A 15216-nucleotide genomic window follows, 5' to 3' on the forward strand; every position below is an offset into this window, starting at 1 on the left:
GTACTCGAATTATTAAAATAAAAATACAAAACAAATTTTCACAACAAAAAAAAAATTGTTTTTCCATTTTATCGCAATAATTAAATAGCTAACAAATAGTATTTTTCAATCAAATATTTTTATTATTAACTTCTTGTTTCCATATACCTACTATAATTTATTACCTACATGGCTACATATTACACATAGGTATTCTCAAATTGAAGCTAATCCATTGCTAATCATATTATATTTTACCGATTAACAAATATATTTATTGAACAGAAAACATAATTATATTAACTAATAAACAAAAAAAATTACATAAAAACTAAAATATTTCACTGCAGTAACTAAATAGGTACCTATAGACCAGGAATGAGAACTTTAAAATGTAACAACTAGCGGGCAATGGACATGAGAGTATGGAAAGGGTTCTAGGTCACTTTATACGGTTGAGCATCAAAAGTGCGAAACGCGGACACTTTGTGCTATTATATACATACCTATGTATATTTATAAACAATTTTATTAAAATTGTTATTAAGTTTAAATATTATTTGGTAAATCTAAGTATCTTATACATAGTTTTTGTACAGTTTTACGGGCAATACAATTGGACGAATGTGGCAATATTAAATATAATATAATATTTCATTTTTACATTTTAATAATTTACATTATATACATATAACCCTTTGGTAATTACTATATACATTAATACTAATACCTAACTGTGAATAAATTTTATATCATTCGAAGTTTTGAACGTTAAGCTTGAGGGCTGATATACCTAGACCCCCAATTACCATTTTTCGTATTTATATATATATTTTTTTATTCATTCAAAAAAAAAATAAACCAGGCATGCGACGAGACACAGAATTACATCAATTGATAACTGATAGCTAGACACTCAATTACATATTTTTATTATTTTTTAATTCAAAAAAGAACCAGGCATGCGATGGGACAAACTTTTACACCGAATAATGAATGATAACTAATAAGTTATAGAAAAACTGATAACTCACAAATACGGTAATCGACTTTATTACATTTTTAGAGACCAATATCTAGACAACCGATCACTACCCTACCGAATTTCCAGTAAAACGATTTTCACTTAACCCTCTCGAAGACGGCTTCTATACACCGGAATCGAATTTCACCAGTCCCTAGTTACTTTTATAAATTATTTACTTTAACTAATTTCGTAAAGAATAGGTAGGTACTTTTAAAAAGTTTCTACTTCAAATACGTATATTCAAATATGAAATAAATATCAAAATATAGAAAATATAAAGTTTTAAATAGGTACCTGCGCATTTAATTTTTGCGTTTTCCCTTGTATGTGTTTAAACTTAAAATTATTTTGAATAATGCATAACTAAAATAGTATAACGTAAAGATACGTCTACGTTAAAAATGATTTTACGATTAATTTTTCATTTTTTTTATCTAACGCCCATAATGGATTAACAATAGCTCAAATACTCAATGCACAATATCTCAATAAGCTCAAATGCTCGAATATTTAATGTTGACAGAGGATCATGCAGTCAAAACCGCGAAATCCCTAAACGGTATTTTAAATAAATTATTAACATAGGCGCAAATTCAATATAAAAACTGAGGGTGCTTAAGCTCTTACTTTTTCGGACATAGCATTGAATCGCTGCTGAATGTGATATTATAAAAAAGTATTTGAGGGTGCTAATTTTAAAATTGGAGATTCTAATACACCTTAAACGCCCCCTCTAATTGCGCCTATGATTATATAAACCTATGTCCTATGACCTATATGATGGGCTAAACTTATTACTTCTATAGCCCAGCTATATTATTGTAAGCGAGAAAGATTCAGTAGAAACACATTTTATACTGTTCCCTAATGATATTATAGTAAATTTCAAATGCGTTTCGTATTAACACCAATAAAGTAATAAATGATACCTACATGTATGTTCAATAGTGTATCTATACTGAAAATATTATTGCTAAAACTAATAGATTAATGAGCTGAAATCCAGATAATAAAAATCTTCGTTTTGAGTGTTATACTTGCTACTTATACAACACGTATATTTCACACTTAAACCTATTTAATATCTATACGACTATATACGCATTAATTATGTATTGATCGATTTGATTACCAAATTATATACCTATTTCCTACCTATAGGTACCTACATATTATTTATTTCCGCAATCCTCTGCGATTTTTATACTTAAACTACCTAAACGGTTAAACACCTAGTAAGTATAATACATTTTGTATATTCAGCAATGAGGTTTAATGTTCAAAATATTACATTTTCATTTTTTGGTTATTAACTGTTTTTTATTGCATTGTACCTTTTGTACCTTATGAGTATATATGTTATATATAATGGTATGTTTCAGCAGGTGATCAGAATTATAATCAATACGGTAAAAAGGTTCACAAAAATATGGTCAGTTATACGTTGTTTTTAATAAAATATTTTAAATACTTGTAATAAAATAACAAAAAAAATTAATACGTTTCACATATTAAATAATATATCTATTGCAAAAAACAGGTCAGTTATTTTTTTTATATTAAAAAAATATAAATGTCTCGATATCTTGTTCTATTCATATAATAGGTAATATAATATGTACCTATACAATTTTTACATATTTTTAATATTTTAAGATAGGTATTGATATTAAAAAGTGTCCTACATTTTTTTGGTTTTATTTAATAATAATATATTTTCTTAAATTATCATCTTTTTGGTGACTTCAAGTCTTCAAATAATAAATAACACATACATAATATATTTTATATTTTTTTCTATTATGAAATTGTGTGTACTGTATATAAGTGCCTATTATATTTATTTATGTATTTGTTGACATTAACTCCAATATTCAACAACGCATTAATTAATAATTTACATGAGTAGGTATTAAAGGGATGGATTTATGATGTTAATTGACATTTTCAACACATTGTCATTTACAATGACATTTTAATCACAAATAAACGCCGTCACGCCGATAAATAATACAGCCGATAACGTTTACAGTTATATTCAAGTACCTGTGAGCATCGTTTTAAGTCGTTTTGTTTTGTTTTTATTTCGGTGTTTGGTTGCGTTTGAATAATAAAATGACACATCATTGTGTACCATTTATTATTATTATTATTTATTTTATGTGTTTTCTGTTGTTACCGTCATTGTCAACCGTTTGACACCGTCATTTACCATATCCATTCACGACTAGATAACTACAACACCTCAAATACCACCCACCATTCACCCTTTGAGGCCTACCATTCGCCATCATCACGCGACCATCACCATCTTCATTCTTCGCGTATCGTTATTTTGATATTTTTATTTATTATATATATAATAGTGTCTACTGTAGTAATATTATTAGTGGTTATTATTATTTTTTTTTCTGTCGACCGGCATACTTTTGTGCCCATTTTATAATATATATGCCTAACCTACCTAACCTAACCTATATATATATATATACACCTGTATATTTGGTTGTTAATGTTTTATACAATTATTATTATTTATCCATTATAATACTACGCTAATGAGGTAACTTAGCAAAAATGTATCATTTGTTTTTATTTCTTTTATTTTAATACATATCGTCCACTTTTAACCCAAACAGTGGGTAATCATTTTAAACGAGATTTTAACCAAATACAATAGTGAATGACGGTATAAAATCTATTTTTGTTTCATTGTATTAAAAAATTAATTAAATTTATACAGGTCCATTAAGACACTATAAATCATGATTCGTGGTTGAAACCAATTTTTACATTATTATTTGTGTTTCAATACATTCTCCTTTAGGCTTTAATTTATCTTTGTTAGCACCAGAAAACCGAACAACCTCTGTTTTTAATTTTATAAAGACAAATGTAGGCATAGATTGATGAATTGGATATTATAATCAATAGCAGCATTTTCACATTCATCAACATCAACTTTTAACTTGACTATATCAGGGTACTCGTTGGCGAGTTCTTCAACCATTAACTTGTATGGACCACACCATTTGGCAAAAAAGTCGACGATGACAAATTTTTCTTCAGCATTAGACAATTTAGTTTCCAGGTCGACGGCGTCGGTGACGAGTTGAACCATTTTAAATGTCGGTGGATTCGTACTGGACATGTATCGCTATTCGGCTTCGACGGTAGCAAACTGGCGACGGGTTCACCGATATATAGTACCTACTTGGTGCGGATAGCGTGTATATCGTCGACCGCGCTGCAGTGATGTGTAATAAGAATCGCTACAGATAACAAAATATAATTCTAAATTCTAATAAATACATAATAATATAACATATTACATAGAATTGCCATGATGGCGCAAACACTAACTATCAATATGTACATCTACATATTTAAAATAAGTAGGGTAGGTATAATAATTTAAAAATATAATCTAATGCGCAGACAATTGCTAGTTCAGTGTTATGATAAAAATATTTATATTTATTTTATTTACACTTTTAATTTTAATATTATTCTAAATACTAAATAGATACGTGTTTGTAAAAATTTATATTTGAACTTTGAATACGCATTATTTGTGAATAATACTTTTTAAATCAATAAAATGGTTATATAATTGTTTAATATTATTATTTTAATTATATTGATGAATGGTGATATTTTATAAATACCAAATATCTTGATTCTAATTACCTAAATTTTATCAGAAATATAAAGGAATATTTAGACAAAAATATATTTATCAAAAAATACGTAACTTAGAATCGAATAACATTAGATACTTAAATAGTTCAATGTCATCTTAATTAAAGTTATGTGGCCACTCACCCCTTAACTTATAAGTTATAGGTAAGTACCTACTTGAAAAGTTAAAACAGTTGAAAGGTTACTTGTTAGGTTAAAAATAATTAAATAAATATGCCAAATACGCCACTAGCCTTGTTATAAATAAATAGGTAATAATAACTATAATCACTCCTATTATAATATAATACTATATAAATTATAAATTATTGCACGTTATCACTTGATACCAGTTTCAAAATTGTAGAATACCGAGTAAATTACGTAAAATTGGTCTAAACGCCCCAAATACCCATATTTTGTTCGTAACTAGCAAACAGAAATTAATTTCTAAATTCAAAAAGTAAAATCGCAAAATATTGATTTGAAATTGTTTTACATTTTTGCATTACAATTATGTATATGATAAATTATAATACTTTAAAGAATGAAAATTTAACTCGAAATTCCTCATAAGTTTTTCATATCCCAATTGAAAAATATTGATGATATATTAATATATTATATGTTAATTTTTTTTGGAAGTATTTAAAGTTTTAATTTTTGAAATAAATAAGTCAAAATCACAAAAATGACCATTATTTTGTAGTTTTTAATTTTAACTCATAAAGTTTGAAAATTTAATATAAAAGATTCCTTATAAGTTTTTACTATTTAGAGTAAAGCCACAAAAGTATTTTATGAGCGATTGAAATTAGAATGTATAATTATGACTACTCGAGAAAACAATTTTTATTATTTTGTGATCCAAAAAATATTAACTGTAGAACCTTATAATATTCAACTATTACAAACTATGAAATTATAAACACCTAATGGTAATTTAAAAATATATAGACTCATTTTAAGCTATTTATTGTAGCCATATAAAATTTAAAAATAATTGTCGTATTAAAAACTAAATTCAAGCTAAGTCAAAAAGTTTGAAAAGTTATTTCTAAGTAAAGAATCCAAACGAATAATTCTTAAATAGCTATTTAAAAAATATTAAAAATATATTGGTGTTATTTTTTTTTTTATGTGTTTAAATGTTGATAAAATTCATCAAATGTATCTATACTATAATACAAGTTAATAGCTTAGGTTTGAAAATTGAATACAAAGTTCTTCAAAAGTAGGTAGTTCTAGCTGTTAACTATAATAAATATAAAAATTATTAATGCTCATTATTATTTATTTTTATAGACATGTTAAGTTGAAATTATGACAATATTTTATATTTAAACAAAAAAATAACAATTGAGTTATTTCCAATATTATATAGTATATAATATATATTATCAACCATCAACTTATATATTCATTTATACTGAACTATAAACTTTAACTCTTAAACTTTGTTGCATTTTTGTTTATTATGTTTGCCACCATTACAATACAACAGATGTATGCCAATTAACAAATAAAAATCTGATTTTCCGCCAAAGTGATATAAAAACTGTATTCTGTATCCTCCTTCCTATACTTTATACTTATAGCTTATGTTAAAATATTCCATATATTATTCTAAGCAGTAAGCATTGCTCACATACACAACACATATTTGTATTTTGTGTAGATACATTACAAATATTAAATTAACATTTTTAAATTAAACTGCATTCGTTTATTAGTCAACAAAAAATTTAAACATTTTTTTTCAATTATTATTTTATTCAATCAATTGCAAAATTTTTACTTTAAATATCCCTTGCCTGACATCAGTGGCGTATCCACTGAGGGGTCACAGGGCCATGCTCGCGATACCCCTCCCCTCGTTGGCCGTATTTACTATTTTTTAGTATAAAGATTTATATTTATTTGTAAACATGAATGTGTACTACAATATGTCTTTACAATTTTAGACTGTGTGTGCCCCCTAAAAAATATTCTGGATATGCCAATGCCTGACATCACTAATATAAGTACTTATCTTACTTTGTACTTATTGCTATTGCGATACGCTATATTTTAGGAATTGTCATGTTTAGTAAAAACATCAATTAGCAGGAAACATATTATACAGTTCAGCAATGTGCATAACAAAATTTACCTATATATTTTAACAATTTGTGATATCTATACATTTGTTAATCAGTTTGAATTCTGTAGTGATTCAGAGGAAACCCTATAGGCTACATGTATTCCCATATTGGATGTGACAGTGATGCAATATTAAACAATATTTCAGCTTTTATCCACATATTTGAAGTTTGACATTCAAAATAAGATTGACTTTTTTAGGTAGGTACTAAAAAATATCAATTGTATAATACGAATAAAAAAATACGAGCCATTAAAAAAAAATTAGATATTAGTTAGATAAGTATCTTGAATAAATTAAAATTGTTTTTACAATCAATTTAAAAAAATTGAAGTCACTGTTAGGTATACTTGTACCTATATGAAATGAATAAATAAATGATCTTGCAACACGCACTAACTTTGTTATGTAAAAATTAATAAATTATTATTAATTTTATAAATTTTCAACTTCAAAATAATTAGCAAAGTTTCTTTATTTAAAATTATGAACTTCTACCGCTTAAAAAAAAATATAACAATAATAATAATTCTTTATTAACGAAATAATTCGAACTATTTTTAATATTTTTTGTGATTCAAAAACAAATAACCGTAATAATTGAAATTATCGTATGTTTTTATAATGGCTTACTACAAATGTTAACATTTTCAAAATATTTTAACTATTATATTAAATTACTTACAGAAATTTGACATTTACGATTTTTTTTTGTTTTATTTCTTTGAATGTCGATAAAATTTTTCCCTAGGTAAAAAAGCTTAAAATTTAATACAAGTATTTTAAGTTCAAATTTTTTTAATTATTTTGTAGTTAACAGTTCATTAAATAATAAATGATAAATATTAAAATGTTTATAGCTATGAGAATGATAGAATGGTAGCTAGCTTGTAAGCAATCATAACTCATAAGTAGTTCATATTGAAACTAAAATATTGTATAATAATATAATATAAATTATATTTTAGGTATATTTAAATCGATGTTGCGCCGTCAATATTAATGAGTACACAATAAATATCGCATTGATGTAGTAGGTACGACGTAGGTAAACATATAATATTATGTACCTTATATCTACTAACTTACTACATACTTTTATGTAAATATCAATATACCTATGCATAACTTTTATTATTTTACTTTTACATTCCGTAGTTCGTAGTGTTCGTACAATAGTTTCGTTTTATTATCGCTTTTTATCGATTTTACGTTTAATTGTTTGACATTAATTATTCTGTTTAAATGATATATGCGTGTGCGGTGTGCGGTGTGCTTTCGTAGGTGTATAGTATATTACATAACAACGTGATGTTTTTTAATAACGAGAAAAAAATTATATCTTAAATTCTAATAAATCGACTGCGTTCCATTTCCATTTATATTTTATTAATCTGAAATAGACGTCTTCACAAAATAAATAATTTAATAATATTATATACTCATGTATAATTTATATACAATTCGTACAGCTTTAGGGTTATCGACATAATATCGTTTTTATTTTTGATATTAATGTTTTTACCAGCTTGGCAACTCCACTACCGACTCCCACGAGTTGATTCTTCGCATTGTGTCTATTGTGATTTCGTTATGTCGTATAATACCTATATTATTATTAAAGCATTATTAAAACACAATAATAATAATATGTAATGTATGCGATAATAATAATAATATAATTTATCACTGTTGTTATCATTAGCGATTATACTTGTCTATGGATTAGTCAATTACTCATATTATTATTATTATTCAGGGTTAAAGAGGCATTATGACGGAATGACGAATAGTAGCCGTACGTGGTAGCGGTAGCCGGTAGCTGATAGACTAGTACTGACTTGCTTCACCGGACTAGCGCATGATATTTCTCGTCACAAATAAAATCGAACGAATGTGACGTTTTTATCACTGTTTTGTTATAATCGTCATCGTCATCGGATATTATAATTGTTACGCATCGATTTTCGGTTGACTTCCAGAGTCCGCGACCGAGACCTTGGCCCCTGCAATCGTCCAGGAATCACGTCTGAGATGTTTCATAGCAGTCGGTGTGCATCATCAATCGCTGTTGTAGTACTGCTGTAGTAACGCCGCGATAAACACGGCAGTTATGGAAGGAAACGATTTCTATTTTCTCAACAACAAAACTAAGACTACACCGGTTGAGAATGACTACAGAATATCCAATAACGTACTTGGACTGGGCATTAATGGCAAGGTGGTGCAGTGTTTTTCCGTCAAAACTGGTCAAAAGTTTGCGCTTAAGGTAATATTCGACCAATGTACAATCTAACATGTCGTACAATGACTTCAAAGTGTCTGGTGTCGTTACTGTTTTCTCTATTTTGATTTTTACAGGTTCTCGTTGACTGTCAGAAAGCTAGGAGAGAAATCGATCTACACTGGAGAGCTAGCGGTTGCATAAATATAGTCAATATAATTGATGTATATGAAAACCACTATATGGAACAGAAATGTTTGTTGGTTATCATGGAATGGTAGGTTATACTTTACTCTATACTTACTATAAAGTACATTCTTTAAAATCTAATTTATAATCAAAGCATTAAAACAAACATTTTTAAATAAAATTGAATAGTATACAATGTTACAAAACTAAATTACCTAATAGCAGTTTTCAAAAAATAAGACTTATATAGAATTGCAGAATAATAATTTCAATCATTCACATGCCATGATATGCAATTAGTGTTGTATTATATGTTTTGTGCCATATTATCTTAATAAGTCTTTTTTTGTGGAACTATTACCTATTTGTTGATGCAAAAGGTAAATTCTGTGTACTAATGTTTTTGTAAGTTGAAAATTCACTATTACTTATTATATTAAATTGTTAATGTTATACTTGTTATGCAATTATTACAAATTTTATTAAATTTACTGTTGTTTTTATTTAAAAATTCAGTATCTTAATATTAGGTTAGGTTCTGAAAAATAAAAAAATAAATATTATTTATTATTTTAACTATCATTTATTTAAAAAAAAAAAACTAAATTATTTACTTATGTCTAATAATTATTGAACCATTGTATCTTTTTACTTTCAATATTAACATTTTAAGTTACTTAATTAACAAAATAAGATGTTGGTTATGTAATAAAAAGTTAATAGATGTAGAACTTGAAGCCTTAAAATAACTTAATTAATGTTACAAGATTCCAACATAAATATTATGATTTTTTTTTTATTCTGCAAGAGGCCTTTAGAGTTTTATGTTTTTGATCGAAAACAACTTTTCTATATTTAACTGACTCTGTAACGCGTTATCTGACAATAATTTTGTAAATAAGTATTAATATATTTTAATATTTCCTTGGTTCATGAATATGGCCCAGATATTAATGCCCTAAAACTATTAAAAAATATTGAAAATTAATTATAACTACAATAATATTTTTAAAAAATTTCCACCTTTTTTATTTAAATTTTTTTGGTATTAGTGTTCTTATTAAAAGAATGAAAAGTTTTTATAGTTCATGTTTTAAATGTTGATTGGCTAAAAAAATAATTTTTGAGGCTAAATTTATAGTTAGTTTTATGTTAAATTCTACACTTTTTGAGTATTGGACATATTACAGCCATTAACTGCATTGCAGATAGATACATATGTTATAAACTTATTAAAATTATATATAGAATAATCAACAAATGATTAAAAATAGTTGGTACTAAATTTGTTGAGTTAACATCTTGAATTACCAATTATTAAACAAAATAACCTAAAAATGATATATATATATACAATACATTTGTCTGTATAACATATGTTACATTAGATAATAAACATGAAACATTTAATTATTATTGCTTGCTTTTATTAATTTTAATGTACAAGTTGTAATAATGATTGTTTTCAGTGGCAGTGTGACAAAGGTTCTATGAGACTCGGGTCTCTTGGGTGGGTGGTTGTTGGTATATGCCATGTTAGTAGTTAGTACACAATATATATCTACAGTTATATTATTAACTTTACTCCATTTACTTAATAGCAATACTAATATTTATAAAAATTGGAAATATATTTTGCTTGCAGAGGCGTTATTTATTCTTTTTTAAGTTTTTAAATTTTAATAATATATTTACTTGCATAATCACTGATGATAGTTTCATAAGTTTCATTACAAATATGCGGAAATATAAAAAAATTACATTTAAAATCAATGAATAATGAAACAAAGTTAGATTAGTATTCATATTTGCATAGGTCCAAAAATATTAAAAAGTTGCTAATATTCTATGTTCCATCTCTAGTTATTTACTTATATCTAATAATACTTATACTATAAGTTTGCTATAGTAGAAGTTTAAAAATATATAAGTGTTACTATTTTACCAATAACTTACTTTTTAGTCTTTGAATATCTGATTAATGGTTTTTGACTTTCTTATATATTTAATATGTAAAATTTAATTTTCACACAAGATATTTTTCAAAGTTTATATCTTTAATTTATGTCTTGCAAATGAATAGGCTATTCATTTGCAAGACATAAATTAATTAATTAAATTTTTTGTCTACAATATTCTCATGCTAATCGGTTTATGGCCAATAAAGAAAAAAAAACTATCGGTTTTAAGTTGAGTATAGTATGTAATTAGGAAATACAATTTTCTTTTCTTATTATTTATTTAATCATGAAATGATGTATGATTTTTTTACTAGGTTTCCTATGTGTAAAGAAAAACTACATAGATGTGTTTAAAAATAGGGTATGTGATTTAAAATATCATAATGTATCAACTGAGATTTAAACACTGTTATTCAAATGTTCTAATCATTACTTTCAAAATACATCACTATTTTTCCAGCAAATAAATGGTAAAAACTAGGTCTTACCTGCAATCACTATAACGTGATATACAATTTTTACATTACTTTCAAATTTGAATGTCCCACTATAATATGTGATAAATTCAGTATAAATTGTTTATAATGAAATCAATTATAGTAACATACTAGGTTTAAAATAAACTTGTTATGGTATTCTTAAAATAATTATATAGATATATTAATTTTTATTTTTCTTAAACTTAAACAAAGATTTTATTTATAATAACTAAGGTTGGGATTTTGATGCACTTAGGATTTTTTTCTGAAGCTTTCTGTACGATGCTCGTTTTCTTACAAATATGTTTTAGGTATTTTTAAATTGGAATAAGAAAATTTATTTTGCATTTTTAACAATTTTTGATTTTAAGGTCATTTTTCTAATTTTTTAGGGGTTTTAAAGTCATTTTTGGTGTTAAAGATTATAGATTTACAATATAAAATATTTATATGCTTACAATATATGAAAAAAAGCTTTTTTATCTACTAAAACTTATTGGCGGACAACAAGAGGTCATTTCTATTTGAAAACCTGAAGCACGTTCTCGTGATTCAGTGTAATAATAAAGAATAATTATTTATTTATTATTATATTATTAATATATGAAGTAAAATAAAATGTTTATGTACATGTAATGTAATTTTTTTTTAATTTTATGCTATTTTAAATACATTTTTTGAATTTTTTTAAGGTCATTTTTCTTGATTTTTAAGGCCTTAATAATAACTATACAAAATAAATGAGTTATATTATCAATGGTTTATAACCCATTTTCCTGGTCTGTTGAATGTCATTTTAAGTAATTAAGTACTGTATATGTTAGCTATATTGTTATTTATATTAATAAGTTATTTAGTTTTACTATTTTTTTGTTACAATGTATGTATATTAGTTTTGAATAATAAAGTGAAAATTTAATGTTTAACAATACATTTTATAGCATGGAAGGTGGCGAATTATTTCAACGTATACAAGATCATAATGAAGGAGCTTTTACAGAAAGAGGCAAGTTTGATAAATTTATATTATTTAATTAATAATTAAATTTAGTTGGATAAATATGTACATGTTTTACATTTATGTAATAAATTCATTTTGGTATTTATAGAAGCAGCACATATTATGACAGCTATTTGTTCAGCAGTCAAGTATCTTCATGACCTTAATATTGCTCACCGTGACTTAAAGCCTGAAAATCTTTTGTATTCTAAGCCTGGTAATAAACTTTAACTTAAGGAATCATATCTTCAAGAAATATTTGTAAATTATATTTTGAACTATATAACAACTGTTTTTTTTTAAATTTTTATTCTACTCAAATAACAAATTACTTATTTCAAATAATTATTGATTTTATTTTCTAAAATAGGTGCTAATGGAATTTTAAAATTAACTGATTTTGGATTTGCCAAAGAAGTATCACAAAAAGCTCCATTAAAAACTCCATGCTATACACCATATTATGTTGGTTAGTTAACATAAATAATTATTAAGGTAAAAACAATTACCTATATTAATTTGTTTATTTGTTTGTTTCAGCACCAGAAGTTTTAGGTCCAGAAAAGTATGATAAAAGTTGTGATATATGGTCATTAGGTGTTATTATGTATATATTGTAAGTATACTTAAATAAATTATATAATAAAAAAACTATATAATTTCAATAAAATAATAAATAATACATTTGAGCACTAGTGCAATTTAGATTAATTTAAATCACTAGTAGAATCATCTAAATTAAAATGGTATTAAAATAAATATACAATAGTGTCGGGGTAATTCAAAGAGAATTGGTGAAAGGACCCTCTTTCGTTCGTTCAATTACTGTTACAAAATTGTCTTGTGGGGCCATTTTCATTTACTTTTTTCTGCAAGAACTAAATCACTATAAAAAATATTAACTATTAAGTATGTTATGCGACTAACAATTTTTATCGACATATGAAATCTTAACAACTCGCACGTATAATATGCAATTTTAATAATCGTTATGATTATTATTTTATTGGTCTACTTAAGTATAATAATAGAACTGTAGCGATATACACTCTTAAGTCTTTTGGATTAGCTTATGTTCGGATTACCGCGACTACTGTATTAAAAACATCCGTACAAAATACAAATTATGTCCTTTTTATACTTCTTTTTAATAAGTTATTATACTTCAATGCAAGCCATTTAACTATATTCTGTGCATTTTAATGTATAAATATAGGAATGGCTTTTGGGTATTGACTCACTTAAAGTTTCAGTTTCAATGTCTATTTTAAATTTTTTTATACTTGATATTATTTTTGGATCCCCTCTAATCTTATAAATTCCTAGGTACACCACTGTATAAATATTAGTTTTACAACACTGTTTGTATACTGTAAATCACTTGAGCACATTTTTAAAAAATAATTTTGTTCCAGATTGTGTGGTTTCCCTCCTTTTTTCAGTAATCATGGGCAAGCTATTTCGCCCGGCATGAAAAATCGAATTAAAACTGGACAATTTGACTTTCCTAGTCCCGAATGGAATAATGTATCTGGTGATGCTAAAACTCTAATTTCAAGTATGCTATCTGTTGATCCATCAGTTCGTCTTACCATCAATGAAGTTGTGCAGCATAAATGGATTGCAGTGAGTACTAATTAATGTTTTGATTCAAGATAATATTCAAAATATTTGATTTATTTTAATAATTTAGAGGTATACTGAAGTACCCCAAACACCATTATATACTGGAAAAATGTTGAAAGAGTCCGAAGATGTGTGGCCTGAAGTACAAGAAGAAATGACCCGGTCTTTAGCTACAATGCGTGTAGATTATGATCAAGTCAATATAAAATCATTAAATACTTCTAACAATCCACTATTAAACAAACGACGAAAAAAAGCTTCAAACAGTGCATAGACTATCTAATAATATAATTATTTTCCAAATTATTCACTATAAACTGACCACTTCTTTAATACTTATGTCTTAATAACTTTTGTTGGTTTTTATTTTATGTATTTTTACCAAAATTTATATTTGTATCACTATTTATTTATATGTAGTTAATTATTATACATGTAATAGCACTCAAAAAATGTAACAAAAAATATCTTTTTCGTTAGTGAATCTTGATAGAGTTATTAAAATTACAAAAAATTATATCATATGCATAAACATTAGTTAAAATATTAATATATAAATTATATCTGACTTCAAAGATGAGAAAAATAATTTTAAAAGATTTTAAGTTGTTTAAAAATAATATAGCTTGCAACATTTTGTAAAAAATATTATATTTTAAAGATAAGGAATAAAAAATAACGAGATTAAAAATCAATATTTAAATTAATTATAATATTTCATATTTTAAGATGTTGCAATATTATCAACGCATAAAATTAAAAAAAAAAAGCTATCAATCATTTTCTATCGATATCTATTTAAAAAAAAACAATTAAATCATAAATGTATCTTTATTTATTTGAAATTTCTAACATTGTTGATAAAAAACTAAAATATTTAATTTGTTATAATTACCTTAGTGAATGA

General features: G+C 25.3%; 1 protein-coding gene and 1 pseudogene across 1 annotated transcript; one reads left to right on the forward strand and one right to left on the reverse strand.

Moving 5' to 3' along the window:
* Positions 1 to 3803: 3803 nt before the first annotated feature.
* LOC113558629 lies at positions 3804 to 4127 on the reverse strand (annotated as a pseudogene).
* Positions 4128 to 8544: 4417 nt separating this feature from the next.
* Positions 8545 to 14758, forward strand: LOC113556474 (MAP kinase-activated protein kinase 2). The gene is made up of 8 exons (XM_026961434.1): positions 8545 to 9099; positions 9192 to 9331; positions 12625 to 12689; positions 12793 to 12900; positions 13054 to 13152; positions 13224 to 13299; positions 14099 to 14309; positions 14377 to 14758. Exons 1-8 carry the CDS (start codon positions 8944 to 8946, stop codon positions 14581 to 14583), a joined length of 1062 nt encoding a protein of 353 aa, XP_026817235.1. The 5' UTR covers positions 8545 to 8943; the 3' UTR covers positions 14584 to 14758.
* The last annotated feature ends 458 nt before the right edge of the window (positions 14759 to 15216 follow it).

This window comes from Rhopalosiphum maidis, chromosome 3 (genome assembly GCF_003676215.2).
Source record: "Rhopalosiphum maidis isolate BTI-1 chromosome 3, ASM367621v3, whole genome shotgun sequence".
Classification (NCBI taxonomy): Eukaryota; Metazoa; Arthropoda; class Insecta; order Hemiptera; family Aphididae; genus Rhopalosiphum; species Rhopalosiphum maidis.

What these genes read in the sequence shown, in the direction of transcription:
- LOC113556474 (XM_026961434.1), top strand. Translation starts at nt 8,944, where the DNA reads ATGGAAGGAAACGATTTCTATTTTCTCAACAACAAAACTAAGACTACA. An exon ending in GTCAAAAGTTTGCGCTTAAG is followed by an intron (nt 9,100 to 9,191) that starts GTAATATTCGAC and finishes TGATTTTTACAG; the next exon opens with GTTCTCGTTGACTGTCAGAA. An exon ending in TTGTTGGTTATCATGGAATG is followed by an intron (nt 9,332 to 12,624) that starts GTAGGTTATACT and finishes TACATTTTATAG; the next exon opens with CATGGAAGGTGGCGAATTAT.